The 17,841-nt window shown below is 36.5% G+C and overlaps 1 protein-coding gene across 6 annotated transcripts in view; it reads right to left on the bottom strand.

The window, feature by feature from the left end:
- Window positions 1–613: 613 nt before the first annotated feature.
- The window catches only part of REPS1 (RALBP1 associated Eps domain containing 1), a 63,136-nt gene continuing 45,908 nt past the window's right edge, over window positions 614–17,841 (bottom strand). For 4 of the 6 annotated variants that reach the window (XM_035899808.1, XM_035899809.1, XM_009644323.2 and 1 more), the window contains 11 exons: window positions 15,614–15,694; window positions 12,489–12,576; window positions 11,547–11,648; window positions 9,476–9,548; window positions 7,104–7,222; window positions 6,289–6,353; window positions 4,974–5,159; window positions 3,370–3,465; window positions 2,599–2,747; window positions 1,861–1,966; window positions 614–782 (listed from right to left, as the gene is read on the bottom strand). In XM_035899808.1, the coding sequence (XP_035755701.1) occupies window positions 714–782; window positions 1,861–1,966; window positions 2,599–2,747; window positions 3,370–3,465; window positions 4,974–5,159; window positions 6,289–6,353; window positions 7,104–7,222; window positions 9,476–9,548; window positions 11,547–11,648; window positions 12,489–12,576; window positions 15,614–15,694 (1,134 nt within the window). In that variant the 3' untranslated portion in view covers window positions 614–713. The remainder of the gene's footprint in view (window positions 783–1,860; window positions 1,967–2,598; window positions 2,748–3,369; window positions 3,466–4,973; window positions 5,160–6,288; window positions 6,354–7,103; window positions 7,223–9,475; window positions 9,549–11,546; window positions 11,649–12,488; window positions 12,577–15,613; window positions 15,695–17,841) is intronic. The other 2 variants (XM_009644322.2, XM_035899810.1) reach the window with 2 other exon arrangements.

The raw sequence follows: 17,841 nt of genomic DNA, 5'->3' as shown, positions 1-17,841 counted from the left end.
TGTCTGTTTGATCGACTACCAATTGTACCATAAATCTTTATATGCATGCGGCTGAGTCAGGATCATGAATGGATAAACGTGAACACCTGGCAATCTGTGGTTACATACTCTATAATGTATGCAACAAAAACACAAAATCAAATCCAGTTGATATGGCAAACAGCCTGCAAGAACTCTGTCAACCTCAATAAGTTGGTTTATTGCAAAGAGGCAGGCTTTCTAGAACTGTGAACAACTTTCCAATTGTGAAAGGCAGCTTGGGAAGTAACATTGGCTGATAACACATTACTATTTTTTCTCTTTTCTGGCACAGTAAAATAAATGCCATAGCGAAAGTAGAGTTTATGTGCTTAAAGTTTAAAGTCAACTGATTAGCAATCCTCTTCTGCAAAGATGTTTCAATGGGAAAAAAGAAACCACTAAAAAAATTCCAGTTGGAAAGTTTGGCGACAAACTCTGCAAACTCAAGTCCAACAAAGGTCACTGATGCCCACAGAAAATGATGTGAGAGGCAGTGTCACATTCAAGGAAAGTTTTTTTTCTCTGTACTGAAATTAAAATACTTAAATACAAAAGTGGACAAATTGACAAAACAGAACCACAACATTTAATGTAGAATACAGTGCACTGAGCTAGATGCATGGATCTTTAAATAGGCTTTGAAACCAATACCCCTTTCAAAATTAGTAAATTCACAGTTAACGGCAGTAGGCTTAGAGGTGAGAGAAGGGTCGAAGTTGTTCCAGTTGGACTTCCAGGGAGATTCTCTCTTCAAGAACATCCTACAAAAGAAAGATTTTCTACTGACTGTCCACAGAGAATGAATATTAAAAATCTCCTCATGCAATGAAAAACTGGTAAATGTCAGCTTCAGTTCTGAGAGCTAACGTCCAGGTCTTACCCAGAATCTGGAGAACTCTTCCCATAATCTGAACAGAAGATTGGCTAGCTAGTAATTACTCATAAATGAAAATCAATACTTTGCTCAAGGGTGAAGCCGATTAGTAGTACTTCATTCCTTTCAAATCACCCCAAACCACAAAGTTGTAACCAGCTACAAAACCAACTATTATATTTTCAGCTGAAGTCTAAGATGTTAAGGAGGTAAGAGCTCTCATCTCAGTTAAAGGATTTGAAACTCACAATTTTCCCCCTGCAGTTTTTCCTCTTATGTCAATTTTTACAAGCTCTGACTCTCTTAACAGTAACAAGTGAAATTCAGGCTTGATAGTTTTTTAAATGGCCTATCTTCCAGTCTAGACAATATCACATTAATTCATGTTTACAGTTAAGAATTTTTTTAAATTAACTTTATAATTAAAATTAGGTATCTTAAGGTAAGAAAGATGGCAAGAGAAAGATGTTAAGGTGGTGCCTACAGATAAATCCAAAATTCTAACAGCTGACCAAGATAAACACATGGCTACTGCTGTTCATAAGCTGCAAGTTTTGTATTCCAGATTATATTTGTTTAAAAATATTTAGAAATTTATGAAGACTTTAAGGTTTGCTTTTTCCTTCAGAAAGGAGGCCACTTCAGCTGCTGTTCTCAATACTGCTTTTAAAGTATCTGATGACTACACCACCTACCCAAATTATTAATACTAAGTTAAGATTTCTGCTTTTTTATTTTTACTGCAGCTGAAAGAAAATCAGTATATTGAAAAACATGTTTTGTAGTAGTAAAAACATCCTTTGGAATTTCACAAAGCTTGTCACAATTAGGTATATTCTAAAGATTTTACATCAATATCCTTTACTGTGTCTACCACTGGTTTGCAGAGATGCCCGTTACTGTGCATCACTAACCTCTTGCCCGCTAAGGCTCTTCTCTTAAAGAGACAAAGATTATGGAATTACCTTTAGTTGCTGCTGTAGTTCACTATTCAGTCTGGCCAAAACAGTGTTGGTTTCCTTGTTACGTCTGATTGATGCCTGAATTGCCTTCTTGTCTTTCCCCACTGATCTGAGAATATATTAGAAGTATTGTAGTAAGTCATTTTGGTGCTTAGCTGAATGTCTCATTTATAGCCCCTCTTTTTTAAATGAGCAGAATCCTCTTTTCAAATTTTTTTAACCTGTTATACTTATTTTTCCCTCTTCTGCCTGGCTCAATTAACCTTGTTTGTTTGCACGGAAGCCATACTCGGTTTCAATGAAACAGCAAGAAGCACATTTTAAAAATTTGTCATAATCAATTTTCTGAAGCCCCAACGCACTGTACCACATTCATTTACCTCAAAGTGACTAATGTCATAGTCTACTTTCATGCTAGGACACAGAGACTATACATTTTGGACTGTTCATAGCCACCATTATTTAAAATCAAACACTATATCTTACTACTTCCACCACTTATTTCCAACATACTTGCAGAAATTAAAAGAGTTCACACTCCAAATCTCAAGATCTCTAAAAGGTCTCTCAGTAGTAGAGGCTTCGGGATGATCTTGTTTAAAACCCAAAAACCTTTAAACTGTTAAATTAGTCTAATTCAAACACACTGAGATAGTTTGCAACTCCTAGAACAGAAAGCGTGTATGCTGTTTAAATGTAAATTTTCCAGTAACAGATGTATTTATACACTTCTTGGGTTACCTAGGAATAGATGGCTGTGAAGCAAGAACAGCAGCTATGACACCTGTTTTCTGTGTATGTTCCTCAGCTTCAGGTCTTAGCTCATCTTCAGATTTTAATCTTCTGCGAATAGGCTTTGGTGGTGGAGCAAGCGGGGTAGTGCCTTTACCCTGAAGAGGAAAACACAGCCTATTAATTCTCACAAACTGCATTTTACTTGGGTTCTAACCTGGTAATTTGTTTGCATTACATAGTCTTAAAATCAGTTACCGAGCTAACTAAACTTACAACCTATCAGGTATTTTCTGATGGACATCTAGCTGCATTCTCATCTGGTCTGGAAAAAAAAACTTAAGTACCAAATCCCACGCCCTGGTAAAAGGGTGGTAAGTTGCTACACACTGACAAAGAAGCGTGTAAGCAGAAACACCATGGTACAACTGACAATTGCAAATAGACAACAGCTCAGAGCATGTTTTCCCCCCAGTAATTACGTGTCTAACAAAAAAAATCTACTGTTAACCAAGTTCTGCACTAAAAGTTTTGCCATGTTTCAAAATTTTGAATGCTTACAAGTGATCTTAATTTTCTGCTATCTCAAGAATGAAGCTAATCATGAACATGTTCCAATGCAAAGATCCACCATACATGTGCCTATTTCAAGCACATATTGGACCTAAGAAAGCTGGGTTAAAGTGGAAGTGTATAAAGTTGCTGTTGCAAATCAAACCAGCTGTGTAATTTCATATACATCAGACAACTGTACTCTCCTTCCAAGGGTACTTTGCATACCGCACTAGTGGGGACATTAGCAGGTGCTTTGTCTTCAACTCTTCCATCTGCTTTGGCAACTCTAAGAGAACTTGCAGAATCAGAGGGCTTTTCAACCTAAAGGGATACAAACTATATTTAGAAAACTATTTCTTAACAAGTATTTCATACAGCAACAGTTGAAATAAATAGAAGTATGCTGTGTTTCTGATACATGAATACTGTTAACACCTAAAATTACAGTTCAAGTCTTCCTTAGAAGCACAGGCCGGCATACAACAATACTTGCTTTAGAGCAAAACCATCTAAAACCATCTTGGACACAAACACTATTTGGGCCTGGGAGCAGCTCACAGAAGAGGCACATAGCAAAAAGCTATACTTCCAGAATCAACAGTCAGACTTGTCTTTCAATACAGAATCTAAAATCACTATGAAAAGATGACATAGTTACTTGAAAGTACCCTGCTCTCAAGCATTGTACTTGGGATGCCTCTGAATAGTCAAATCCCCAACATTATGAGGCACTGACATAGTTACTTGAAAGTACCCTGCTCTCAAGCACTGTACTTGGGATGTTGGAATGCCTCTGAATAGTCAAATCCCCAACGTTATGAGGCACTTTGTAGTACAAAAGAGGCTGTGGCCTGGTGATAAAGTGCTACAGCTGTTTCTGCTATTAGATTACCACCATTATCTATTTATTACCACCAAAGGTTAATCCCTCCCATGGAACACAATGCAACTGTTCCCCATCCACCACAACGCAAAACAATCAGCAAGCTTAACTTAAGCAGTTTTCAGTGGCAGCTTAAGCTAACATAGCTGATTTTGCAATGAGGTACATGGAGAGTGCTCAAATGGTTCTATGTCGTTGACCTTCTTGACTAAGGGAAGCAAGAACATGCTGCTGATAGTTGGGAGAACTTTAGAGCACCACAGGTACCTTTGCAACTGAGGATGCAGAAGTGCCCCAGAGAATTTACAATCTGGATGAAGGCTACAAATTATGAAAGGAAAACATGAAGCAATTCATGTAATAGCAGTAAGCTCTTATGACATTAATAGGAGTAAACTGAGGCTTCCAAATTTTTAAGTCCTATGTTTGTAGTAGGAAACACAGTTTTGTAAACATCTCTAATGATCTATTATAGAAGGATGCCAGAGGTCTATTCTCTTTAGCTGTTTGTCCAATGGCTTTGAACAAAACCAAATTACTGAAATTTTAGCAGATGTTTATGGTACTTGACAGTCATGTCATTTATTAAGACAGACTACTTTAAAACTTACCAATACGTCATTTGGACAGCTGGCAAAGTGAGCAGAAGAAAAGTTTTGCCTGTGCTAAGTTTTACATGCACCAACACAATTATATTTGCACACATCTATGCAAAGTACAAAATCTTTTAAATTACAATCGGGAACTGAGAATAAAAGAATTTCTTCTGCCTAGGTGTTGGCAGTTACTAAATAAGCATAGCAGTATCTAATGTAATTGCTTTCTAGCAATGGATTGGGACACCATGAAAAGAAATCCTACTGAGTTTAAACAGCAGATGTAGGTTTTAACAAATTTTCATAACTGTTGGTATTAAGCAATTGACAAGATCTTTACTTCTGCTCACCTGCAAGACTTCTGAGTGTGTTTCAATTTCACCTTCTTCCTCTTTGTTTCCTCCTGAAACAGCAAATGCCTCAAACTGGCTGAAGTCTGCAAAATTTGGCTGTTCTGGTATTTGCTGAGGTGAGGTACTAGTATGAGCTATTAGGCCTTCAGCATCTACTGGGCGATGCACATGAGGACCTGCACCCTGCAATCAAATAACAAAAATATTTAGTGAAATCATTCTTAACATAGTTATCTGATGCAAAGAATCTCACCAAACGACAGTTTGTGACAGAATGTTAAAGATTATTTGCCTTTTTAGTGGATAAAGATTTATGTCGTGTCAGCAGGACAAAGTGCATCTCATCCAAGACACAGAGCACTCTCTGTGTTTATAAAAATAGAGAAATATTTAAGAGAAAAGGAAGTTAAATCAGATGTGCTGTTATTCAGAGAATGAGACCGAAGATAAATGCACCATAGGACTATCTAGATTCATTGGACAGTAGATGTTTCTACTGTAACACAGTCCAGCTTGGCTCTGTCAGGCTTGATGCAGATTTTTAGTCTAGTTCCATAGGGAAACATGCTTATGTGATCACACTGTATGGAATATGTTTGTCATTGTACCCTCTCTCCTTGCAGATGATTTCTGTATCCATTGACTGACTTCAATTGCTGGTAACTCAGATTCTAACAAGTAGCTGCTGCTGAAAAACAACTGAAAAGCACTTATATCTGTCCCATGTGAGATCTGCACAGGAGCTGAAGGATCCAGCTCGTTGAGACAAAAAAACCCCCAAACTTTTCCAGGATTTTCTTTCTACCAAATCAGCTGACTGAACTGACTCAGACCAGGACTGCAAAGATCACCAACTCTATGATAAAGGAAGAAGTGGGATCACTCCTTTTGGGAGCAGGCACATTATGTAAAATGATATGCTGTGTCAGCCACGGATTGAAGACAACACTTATTTCGCAAAACTTTGAAAGATTCCTCTTACAGTCTGTGTTACAGCCTATTAGTTATACAGGGACAGGTAAAGAACTGTGAAAGCGTAACGTTCCTCTCTTTCCTACAACTCAGAGCTCCAGAGCCTCTCATTCCTTCTCAATCTCTACTTTAATCCCTTCCCATGGTTCCACCAGAAACAATTTTTTATTCAGGAAAGGGTAATGTTTGGCTATAGTCTAGGTTTTGCCATCACACACATGCTGGTGGCTTCAAGAAATGTCAAGCAATACTACTACTCATTTTAGAGATAAATTAAAATTCAGAGTTAGATAAAAATGATGCACCAAGTTAAAGTATGGTTTTTCAAAAGTGACATCACCTGTGAAGGCTGTGGTCTTGGAGGCACTGCAGGGGGATAGGCAACAACTCCAGCCTGTTGCTGTCCTGCAAGAGAGGCATCGTGTTTGGCCAAGATTGTTAGTCTTCGTATTACAGTGATATCTGATTTTTTGGCTTGTCAACATGAACAAATCCCGCATTTTGCCTACATATTAACCTGTCTGTTGAGGACCATAATTGTAATGTCATCTCCTTCAAATTTGCCAACAGACAAAACAATGAATCAGAACACGGATCTCTTCCTCTGTTTCAGCTCGAAGTACAGACATGGTCATACTTTTCTGATCTTAGTCCTTTTTTTCCTTTTACCCTCATTTTACACTCAACATTTTCTCATACTTTGTGATCCTGAATTGAAAAGTACTGACAAGTCAGAAGTACAATAAAAACCCGTAAGTAAAGCACCAGAAGTGACCTTTAATCATTTCTTCTGAAGTGGAATACTTAACACCTGTCTCTAATACATCTGATACCAAAAGAAATCATATTGAAAATTTACTGGCAGGTGCAATTCATTGCATGTGGGTGCACTACCAAAATATTATTTCCTGGCTTTGCTTCCCACATTCATCTAAAGGACTACAACGCCAGCATTCAGAATTTACTTCTAAATTATCTGTTTAAGCAAAGCGGAGTAGTAATTTTAATACAAACAGGAAAGTGACAACTTTTTCATTCAGAAGTAGCGTTTTAAAGACACACTCTAAATCTTTCTTCAGGGAAAAAAAAAAGATTGTCTGCTTCAGGAATATATGTGCTGAAAAAGAATATACTCTAGGAACACAGTATATCTACCTGGGGTAACTGAAAAGGATCTGTTCATATCTAGAGATGATGATCGAGAATGAGAAGGATGAGGCCTTGGAGGGGGTGGCGGCGGCGCAGTGTTATCTGGAGATGTTCCTGAATGTGATCTGCAAAACATATAAGCTTCTGTAGAGATTTCAGGCAGCTACAACAGAACTAAAATTCAAAAGTTCTTCAAAGTATGCACTTAGAAGTTTGACAGATGGAAAAGAGCCTGATTGCCATTGATTCTGAAGACTGAAAAATCAGTTTTAAACTTCTGGTATTCTTTGATTTCACAATTGGTTTTATATTTCTATTTACTTAAATCTGTTATCCAAATTATTCTTATATTACCACAAGCAATTTATCTTTGGGAAACCAGTAACTTGATACACATCTCAAACAATCATAGTTCAGGAACAGAGAATCCTAAATATGTTAATTCCATCCAGATGGTAGTCAATATAATTTGTAAAGTATGTAAGATGTACTAACATCCTGAATAGATTTTAAATGGTTTAAGTTCAGTGTCAGTGAAGAATATTAAGTTTCTGTTGGACCTCCAGGGATATCGAGCTTAAGGATTTATCTCAGTGTATGAAATAGCTATTTAATTCTCTGCCTGAAATTTTCCAAATCTATACACTTGGTAGCATCTCCAGAAATTTTAACTCGTTCTTAGATAGGATCACCATCTAGTGGATACCTGTTGTAAGTTCATTGAGCACACATGCAGGAAGAATGGAAGGATGAAGGACTGCCCTAAGTGCCATCCAAGGGGGGTTGCATACAGAATTTTTGTACAGATTCCATTTAAAAACAGCTTGCAGAAGCTTCCCAACTAGTCCAATTTCAGCAAGATAGATTTACTGAATTACTGACATGAATAAGGTTACTCTTTTATTCAACTCATAAATATGCGATAAAATCTTTTCTCTGACTGACTTCTGTAACAGTCTTCTATAACTATTCGTAAGATATAAAACTAGGAAAGGTAAGAGCTACCTAACTTAACTGAAATTCCTGAAAGTTCAGACAGAAAATTGAGTTATCACAATAGAAAAATCTGCTTCCTTAATATACTCTCCAGGACAACACTTCTGTAACACTGTGTAACCCTCCAGCTGATGAAATACAAATCTAACTAGATTGACTCGTAGGGTCATCCCTCTAGCTAGTCTATATAAAAGGCACAAGTAGAATAAAAAAGGGAGAAAATGGTTTAAGGACACTCCCAAGTATCATTATCTGATATAGCCTTATCAGTTTTTGCTTTCTGAAAATACAAGTAGTACTATGGACTAATGGTAGGGGTTAAGGACAATGTCATCTCTACAGGTAAAGTTGCAATTGGTAGAAGAGATATCAGTGGAAGGAAGTAAAAGAGGAAGTGGGAGAAAAATTTCCTGGGTAGATGCTGCCAGAATTGCCAGATCTGGACAGAAGCAGCCTGTGCCATAAAGTGGAGACTTATCAGAAAGCTTCACTCATCTACACCAGTTCAGCAAGAGAACCCAACCCAAAATCACAGATGAAAAGAACACGTTGAAACCATCATGTTGATAGTGCAAAAACATACACAGAAGCAGGACAATCAGATTTGCCATTAAGTAACAGTGGAGGAAAGACTTTTTCAAGCTGCTATACTGAAAAGCAAAATTGCAAATCTTCTTTGCTGTTAAAGTCACCCTAATTATTTTTGTTCTGAAACTTACCTCTGGAACTGATTGTAAGATGGTTAATGGCGTAGCTGGTTTTTAATCCTATTCAGGCAGATTCAATGGGAACAATTAGCACCAGCTAGTACAGCACATTCTCTTATGTCAAATGATGAAGTTGTTGGTTATGTGCTTGCATAGCTTCCTCCAGTCCCTTAATTTATGGGCTTATGACTGCCCTTCATTTTATAAAAGCCCATTATTAAAAGATATTGAGTTACTGCTGTGATATTTCTCGTTAGTTTTTTTGTTCTTTTATGCTACAAAGTCATACAGTCCTTCTCCATTAAGGCCTAATGGATGTTTTAAAAATACAAAAAATTGGTTTCAAGTAACATCATGATCTCCTGTGCATACATTCCCTTGTGTTTAAGGAGAAAGTCTTTAGCACGATTTCTGACTGAGCGAAGAGTTTCATTTGATTGGACAATCCCAAACAACCTTTTAGACTACATTATCTTTTGAATTTTCACTTCACACATTAACAGAACAGCGTATATTGTTAATGCATTAGAATACAGACTGCCTCCAGATTCTGAAGTGTTAAAGTTAAGAATCCCTTTAGCCGTCATTTTACAAGCTAGTTGTCAAGCAACCAGAAGCTCAGAACAGGCTTCTTTAAACGCCTTTCATTTTTTTTTCAGTTGCTACTCTACTGACCGTTGCCGCGTTACAGTGCTTCCAATTTGCTCTGGATCTGAAGTATAGGAGTCCGAACTGCTGTAACCATCTGCTGGTAAGAGAAAGTACAAAGTTTCATATTTGTTTAGCATCATTAATATACCTTCACAGTCATAGGTAATATGTAATTTCAAGTACCATTTTTTTTAATCTTTGTATAGCTTCCCTGTAAGGTATCATCTGGGCAGGATTCAAAATCCTTGAGTCTGAGTAATTGAACGATACAATACAAACCACCTTCCCTCACCCAATACTATGAGTTGTTGGTTACTACTGGGATGTACTGACTAACAAACAGTGACAATAATGTTGTATTTAAAATAATAAAAATGTAAATTTCATAAACAATTTTTTAAACACTTGACATTCTATCACTTCAACACTCTAGCCAACAAGAGTAAGAGACATCCAAGAAAAAAAAAAAAGCAAGTAGGACATGCTTGATTTTAGCAGTGCTGAAGGACTGTCATGAGCCTTAGAAGTCGGAAAAAGAAAGATATGTATGGTACACCGATCAACTCAGTAGCTTTGCTCCGAGTTCAAGGTTGGTAGTCAGCTCTACTTTGCACTAAATAGTTTTAAAAGCTTTCAGCTTTTGGTTAAGGCAACCTATAGAAATGAAAGATGCTATTACAGCATCATGTAGACAGTTTCCTTAAGGACACCCTTACCCTTAAAAGCTATGCAAAGCTTAAGGTTTTTTCCCAAGAACTGAGGAGTCAAAAAAAAAAAAATCTAAAGATTTGTGTGGAATGAATGTAGACAGAAACATGGCGCTCAGAATAATTTATCATAAAAAGGGATGCTTCTAGAGCACCTGCTAAAGTACAATTCAAGGTGGAAAGTCACTGGAGCAATGAAACTCACTTGATCAGATATCAGTAAAGAGAAAAATTCTGCTCAAGAACATCAAGTTTTTTTCTGAATTACCCAAAGGATTACTTTAACCTCCCTAGGACATTACAGTTTTCAAAAGTGTTATGACACATCAACCAAGACCCAGAGATGAGAATCCTGCAGAGATCCTTTCCTGTCTAGCAAGGCATATTCTTATCTGTTACTTTTGTTTTTCCTTAAAACTGCAGCTACATTAATCTAGTGAAGTTGGCTTGAGACTTCTATCATGCAGTGTCATCTGAGGAATACCTTACTTAAAGTTAACTTTGGATTAAAGTTATTTTGCAGGTTTACGGGTATGTGTCTATTCAATGAGGGCTACAGAGAATTAAAAAAATGGTATCTATATACACATTCTTTAAAAAAGAGAAACAGAAATGGCTACCATGAGATGGCATTGAAGTTTTCAAGGATCAAGTGAGAATATTAAGTTTTAAGCAGAAGTTGGTTATATGATCAATGAAATTATCTCTCTCTAATCCAAACACCTCTAGTACTGGGTATATTTCTCAAGCCGTTCAGGATGTAACATAACCCAGCCAAACAAGACTCCAGAGACTCATTCAGGCTACATATAATCTGGGACCTCTCTCAATATTAGTCCTTCTAGACCAAAAACTTTTACATCATTTCAGTACAAAACTACGGGGTTTACACTGGTATTAGAAGCAAATAAACACTTGGAAAGCTGTACCTAAAAAAGAAATCTAGAAGTCTATTGCATTGTCTTAGTAGCTAAACCAGATGAGAATTGCCTGAAAATTTTGTGGTCAACAGGTTTTCACTCTTCGGAAAACATGTTGTTACATGGTCCTGAGGAAATAGAATCAAATGCTACTTAGTCAATTCCACTTCCCATATATTTCAATTTCCCATCCTAAGATTAAAAGAGAAAACAGAAAAATGGGAAGGCACTGACAAAAATGAACTTTTTAGAACACATATGGCAGGAAAACATCTCCAGCGATATCAGTAGAACTTCTCAATTACTACTTCAATATATACTTCGTATCAGAATGTCTCTATTCTTCAGATAAGTTTATCTCATTTTAGAGCTGCTATTATCTAGCAGGTTTTCATTCACTGAGGACTATGCCAGATCTACGTTTTGCATAATGTAAAAAATGAGATCAGAAAGTACTTTGATACTTACTAACTGTATTTCCAGATGTAAATTTTACAGATGAACTCATTTTGTTTTCTTCTGGGAGATCAGGTGGTTTCACAAGTAGTGGGCTAGTAGGGTTAGCGTGATCTAGACAGAAAAACAAGCCTAATAAACAACAAGTATTCAAACTAGCCTTTACTTTGGCTGCCAAAGCTTTACATTAGTTTTCTGCCCTGATCTGAAGTGATGCATTCAGGACTAAAATTTTTCCATTTTAACACTTTTGGTGTATGAATTATTTTAACTTTGAAGTTTTACACTATAATGGTGTTATTTCTATTTCTTAGTGTTAAGAGTTGGGAATCTTTACCTGTTTACAAGGATAAGGAAATTTTAAAAGAAATGTGTTTTGTGGATACTTTTTTATTCTCATATGCTGAAGACTGTGCATGAGTTACATGACTTTAGGAAAGATGGCATATTAGGACACATCTGAAAACTGAGACTCCACTCTTCCTCAAGGAAAATTATCAAACCACCTTGCTTATTTTTGACCAGAGCATTAAAGAAAAAGGCCTGCCTATACTCCCAAATGCTATCACGTTTCAAAATAATAAATTCACTATTTCTGACCACAGTAGAACAAGCTTTATCAATGCAGGCTATGTTCTCCATCTTCACAGTCTTTCAGTATTTAATAAGGAAACCTAGACATTCTCCTGGAGGCCCAAATCAAATCTATATCATGATGCTCCTGAACTGCTCCAAGCAATGATCTCCTATAGATGGCGAAATCCTCACTGTAGCAAATGGCCCATTCAAACTCTACACCTGTCTGAACAGTACTCAGAAAAATCTCATTAATTATGCTGGTTACAAATCCAGATACAAATCTAATGGGAAGAAAATAAGTCACTATGTTTTAAGGAGGCAAAGCCAACTCTAATTTTATGAAACTTTCCTCATCAGCAAGAGAAAATATCCTACCACTTCCAGTTCTTTTAAGCTCCATTTCCTGCATGTGGATTTTGCTTGGAGTCATTCTTATGGGAACTGGGTGTACAATTGCAGTGTCCTGTGGAGGAGATGAGAGTTAAGTGATGTTAATCTAGCTTTAAATTGTTCTATTAAGAGTCTCTGACACCATGCAAAATGCCATTTCTAAGCAAAATTTCATAAATTTAATTTTTTACGCAGTTCCAGGGAATTGACCATACCCAAGCTGAAGTTTCTCTAACACTTTAAAGTGTAACCTAGCATACTACTTTAAAAGGGCACTAGAAATGTTTCTATAGATTACTGTGTTGTAAATAGGACCTGAATTTTACCAGCTTTCCACCATTATTGGCATACCAGGTATCTGTTACTTCAAGTGCATCTTCAAAAAACCCAAAACCACACACAACCAACTTCAAAACCCCACTCCTCAGCTTTACTTACAATGCCTCAGAAAGTTATGGCCTCTTTAAATAGTATGAGATTCTCTATAAAATAGGTACTTTGTTGTAGTTTAAGACAAATAATTTCAGGAGCCTTTAAAATAGAAAACTCTTCTACACCTCAGTATAATAAACCCTATAGAATATATCTCTAGACAGGTGTTGACCTAACACAGGCATTTTCTTTGCAATTCAGACAAGCGACTCCATTTTCATGTACTTTATAGACAGCCTTTTCCATTTGCTTTGGAGACTGAGTAGATAGCTTAAAAAAAGTATCAAAACTTTTATGTTTGTTCACAAGTAATCTAAAAATATGTACATAGCTGAGTTTTTTTTTTTTACTGTCATCTGTATCCAGAATATATGAATAGGTGGGACAACAGCACAAAAAAATCCAATTATATTACATCCATAGAAATAACAAGAAGTTTCAATGCTACCCTTCTATCAGAAATTTAATCTGTTCTGACTACTCAAGTAGATCAATTTCACCAAGTATAATGCATTTACATTAATATTTTCTAAAACTATTTAAACTGACTTGCACTACTCTTCTTGCAAATATAAGCTTTTAAACTCACTTTCTAGTCACAGCTCAAGCACTCCTGTCGCCCCAGGCTTTTAGGAACAGTTATCACTTTAAAATATGTTGTACTTTTCCCCCCTGTAATGGGAGTATCATGCAAACATCACTCTTGCTGTAGCTACTTTAGTCCTCTGCTGTCATCTGGTGTGCAGCTACCACAAAAATCATGTCTCAAACACTTAGATGGATTTTTAAATAATGTATTGAGATCACAAATCTAATTTTACACAAAAAACCCTTAACATGTTACCACCTTTCACTTACAATAGGCAAATTATGTTCCTGCACCCGGGGATGAATGTACTGTTTTACTCTTTTCCACTTATCTTTTACCTCCAGAGCAGCTGCTTTTCCAACAAACCCAGAAAATAACTGGTCTATGAATTTATTCTTTAGTTAGTTATTAACAATTGTTCGAGAAAACTGTTTCTCTCCTTTGGGAAAGGAGGCATTGTTCGATAAATGAGTCCTATGCATCACTGTTGAGACTGCTAAAATAAGAAGTCTGCACACTGCCACTGAAAATTTGCTGTCATTTCTTATTTTCATACGAAAATAAAGACTGAAGTATCTATTCCCAAAGTCTGTTACCTTAGCAAGCAAAGATGCGCACCATTTTTAAAGTTTCTCACCTACATGCATTGTTAGAAAACGACTCGAGAATGTGATCTCCCAGAATATTTTTTGTATTTCTATTGAATGTCTGTTTATACACACATGTGTAAACACACACATATATGGCTATATATGAGTTTTCCATATATCACTGTTCTACTTTTTAGATTATCAATGTACGTAAAAACTTTCAAACTTTAGATTTCTATCATTTACTAATTATGTGTAAAAATAAATTACTACTTTATTGTGGAAATAAGATAGTGATAGATCTTTAGTGTTGAGCAATTACACACAGTAAGAAACAACTATAAACTGATATCCATCATGTTTACTTCATTAAAACAAAAATACAGTACATTTAAACAAAAAAAAAGTCTCCCTCAGATGAAAAAGGGGTGGTTTTCACTGCAAGTATGACATTTTCCTTGGTTTTGAATGTTTACTAAAGGCAATTCTGAGCACAGGGAATAGTACAATTTGGATTTTAGCTTCCAGAATCTAGAAATGCTATTTCCACATAAATGGCAGTGTCAACTTGAGAGTGGAACACTGATGTATTTAAAAATACATGTATATTTATGTATTGTATCTTTTCAGAATTGACCTGTTTTAATATAAAAAGCAGTTAAATGTATATTATGTACACCTATTATATTGTTATATAATCAAATGGATACTAACACCGTACTTAATTAAATTAAAATGGACACTAACAGTGGTAATTAAATATGTAAGAAAAGCAGGATGAAAGCAGCAGCTAAAAACTGAAGTAATTTTAATGCATTTCAGAACTGCTTCAATGTCACATGCTGTGAAGTTTAAAACCAGCAGAACTGGAAACATGGTAGTGAATTTCTGGCTCCCAAACTTGGCAAGATATTTAGCTACATAATCCTTCAGAGCACTCCTCACCAAGTAAAGCACTGGAACAGCACAGGTTTAGCTGGAGAAATACTAAAAGCCTTATTAACAAGTAAATTGGTGAAAACATTAATTGGTGTGGTATTTCATACTCGTAAAGTCCAGTAATTTTTTCAGTGAAGTTGGCATTGTCAACTTCCTACGAGTTTGTGTAAGCCAAGCTCTGCAACTTGAAAAAAAACAAAACAGCACTGAAGACAAAATCTAAACAGGACTAGTTTATCACTGGGAGGGACCCTTGCCTTAACTTACAAATATTTTCAAAAAACCATTATATGTTTAAATGTTTTGTGTAATACAGGTTTGGACAACAGTGTTGTATTACATCAAAATAAAGGGGGAAAAAGCATTCTTTGCACTCAGATCTTAAACATGAGCAGTACTAGAAAATTTATATTCCTAAAGCAAGCAAAAAAAATTAAGAAGCCTGCCACCATTCCCCAAAAAGCAGTCCATGGATTCATGCATAACAGCTAAATACAATGAATGGAAATTCAGTGTTAATAAAATTAATTTCAAACAAGCAAGCTAAGTGATTGACTTACAGGATCAGCTGGTGCAATGTTAGAATCAAATTGGGTCAGAGTTTGTGAGCTTGAAGAGCGTTCGCTAAATGTCTCCCACTGCTGAACAGACAGAGGAGAGAAGTCAGCATGATGAGAAAGATGGGAGTAAAAGATCACTGAGGAGATTTAGCATAGTAGTTCGGAGGTTGCACTGGAAAGTACTGTATTTGCACTGGACAGCACTTGACTTGGAAAGCACACTAATACACATTAAGTATTTCTATTTCAGTCTGAGTTTGTTGTGCAACCAAGTTTGTAATTTGTCAAATACTAATCTTTACATTCACATTTCATAATGAAGATACAGGTGCACAGCCAACACCTAAGTACCTTCAGAGTTCCTGTTTGCCCATGAAGACCATACAAGTAAAAGAACGGGTTAAGCCATTCATATACTGTAAAGATAACATCAGTGCCACATGTTGTGTTATTTGTAATTATAAAATCCACAGAAAAGTTCCTCAGCTTTGTAGCTGCTGAGTTTTGAATGTATGTCATAAATGCTGATTTTCTTACAAAATCTGAGACAATGAGCAGAGTACTCCAATTACACCAGTTCAGCTTGCCAGTGCAACCCCTGAGAAGTGATTCTATGCTGTAAAAGAGTACTTTTACAAGTCTAAATCATTGACAAAGCAAAGAATTAAATTTAAACATACTGTTGATTGCTAAAAGCAAATAAGTCAATCTCTGAACAATTTTATAAGATATAGGCATGCTGTATCAATACATGGTTGTCAAGAGTCCTCATGCTTAGTAAGTCAAGCTACAGCCACAACTGGATCAAAATACCAAAGTACATAAAATTAGTCTGTGATCCAGAAACCAGATTACAAATCACAATAGGAATGCTAAACTTGTTATATTTTGGTAAAATAACAAGTAAATGTTAACCAAGTTTCAAACACTACAACAAAAATTACAAATATAAAATTTGACAAAGATGTTAGTGTAGTTGTGAAAACAAATCAATATTCCTGTCGCATCCCTATAGGCAAATCAATGTAAATTATTTCAGAATATACAGGACAAACTACATGGTGTTAGTCAATTTAATCTCATGTGCTCCTCCTCTACACCAAGCTATATTCGGTGAATGGCCTGTATGTGAACCTAGTCTAAACCAGTTATTTCAGAAATAACTCTTCATGGAAATTCCTCAATAACTGTTTTCAATCAGCTGAAATGAAATTCAGAAAAACATTAACTAAATTTTTAAGTGCTTTCATGCATGGTGGCACTTGTAGAGACAGAGCCTTATCTCCTCATTTCAAACTTTAAGGCAAAGATTATGGGATACTGTTCATGTGGCGGTTTTGAGGTGTTTTATTTTCTGGTTGGTTTTTTTGGTGGTGGTGGTTTTGTTTTGGTTTTTTAAGCACACAAAACTACCCCCTTCATAGACAGAATTTAACAAAACCTTTTAGGAAAGGAAACCATACATCCTTACTAAACCGCTTTATCCCACTCCCTGTATTAAACAGTTCATCCCTGCATCACTCCACCCCTTCATGAAGTGGCAGCACTGCAAGTAGTTTGGAACAACACAGACCTGTTGAGTGAGCCAGTTTTTATTAAGTCAGAAACTTCATGGCCAAATTCTGCCAGCCTTTCCCCTGATTTGGCCTCTTGCATTTACATAGCTCTTCACTTTCATGAAGCATGCATTTATGTTTATTTTAGGACTACCCTTTTGAACTTGATTTGGCCAGTGGCTTCAAAGTTACCTGTGAGACTGTCCTGGTTTCAGCTGGGATAGAGTTAATTTTCTTCACAGTAGCTAGCATAGTGCTGTGTTGTGGATTTAGTACCAGAAGAATGTTGATAACACACTGATGTTTTCAGCTGTTGCCAAGTAGTGCTCAGACTACTCAAGGACTTTTTGAGCTTCTCCTGCTCGCCCAGGTGCATAACAAGCTGGGAGTACAGCACAGCTAGGACAGCTAACCCAAACTGTCCAAAGGGCTATTCCATACCATAGAACATCATGCTCGGGGGTGGTGGTGGGGGGGTTAGTTAGTTCGGTCGGTGGCGGCTCGGGGACTGCTCCCGGCTCAGGGCGGGCTGGGCATCGGTCGGCGGGTGGTGAGCAATTGCATTGTGCATCATTTGTTTTGTATATTCTGTTATCATTCTCATTATTACTATTATTAGTGTTTTCTCTTATTAAACTGCCTTTATCTCAGCCCTCGGCTCTAACCTTTTAT

This window comes from Egretta garzetta, unplaced genomic scaffold (assembly GCF_000687185.1).
Source record: "Egretta garzetta isolate BGI_Z169 unplaced genomic scaffold, ASM68718v1 scaffold397, whole genome shotgun sequence".
NCBI lineage: Eukaryota > Metazoa > Chordata > Aves > Pelecaniformes > Ardeidae > Egretta > Egretta garzetta.
This window is presented reverse-complemented; position numbering and strand designations above follow the sequence as displayed.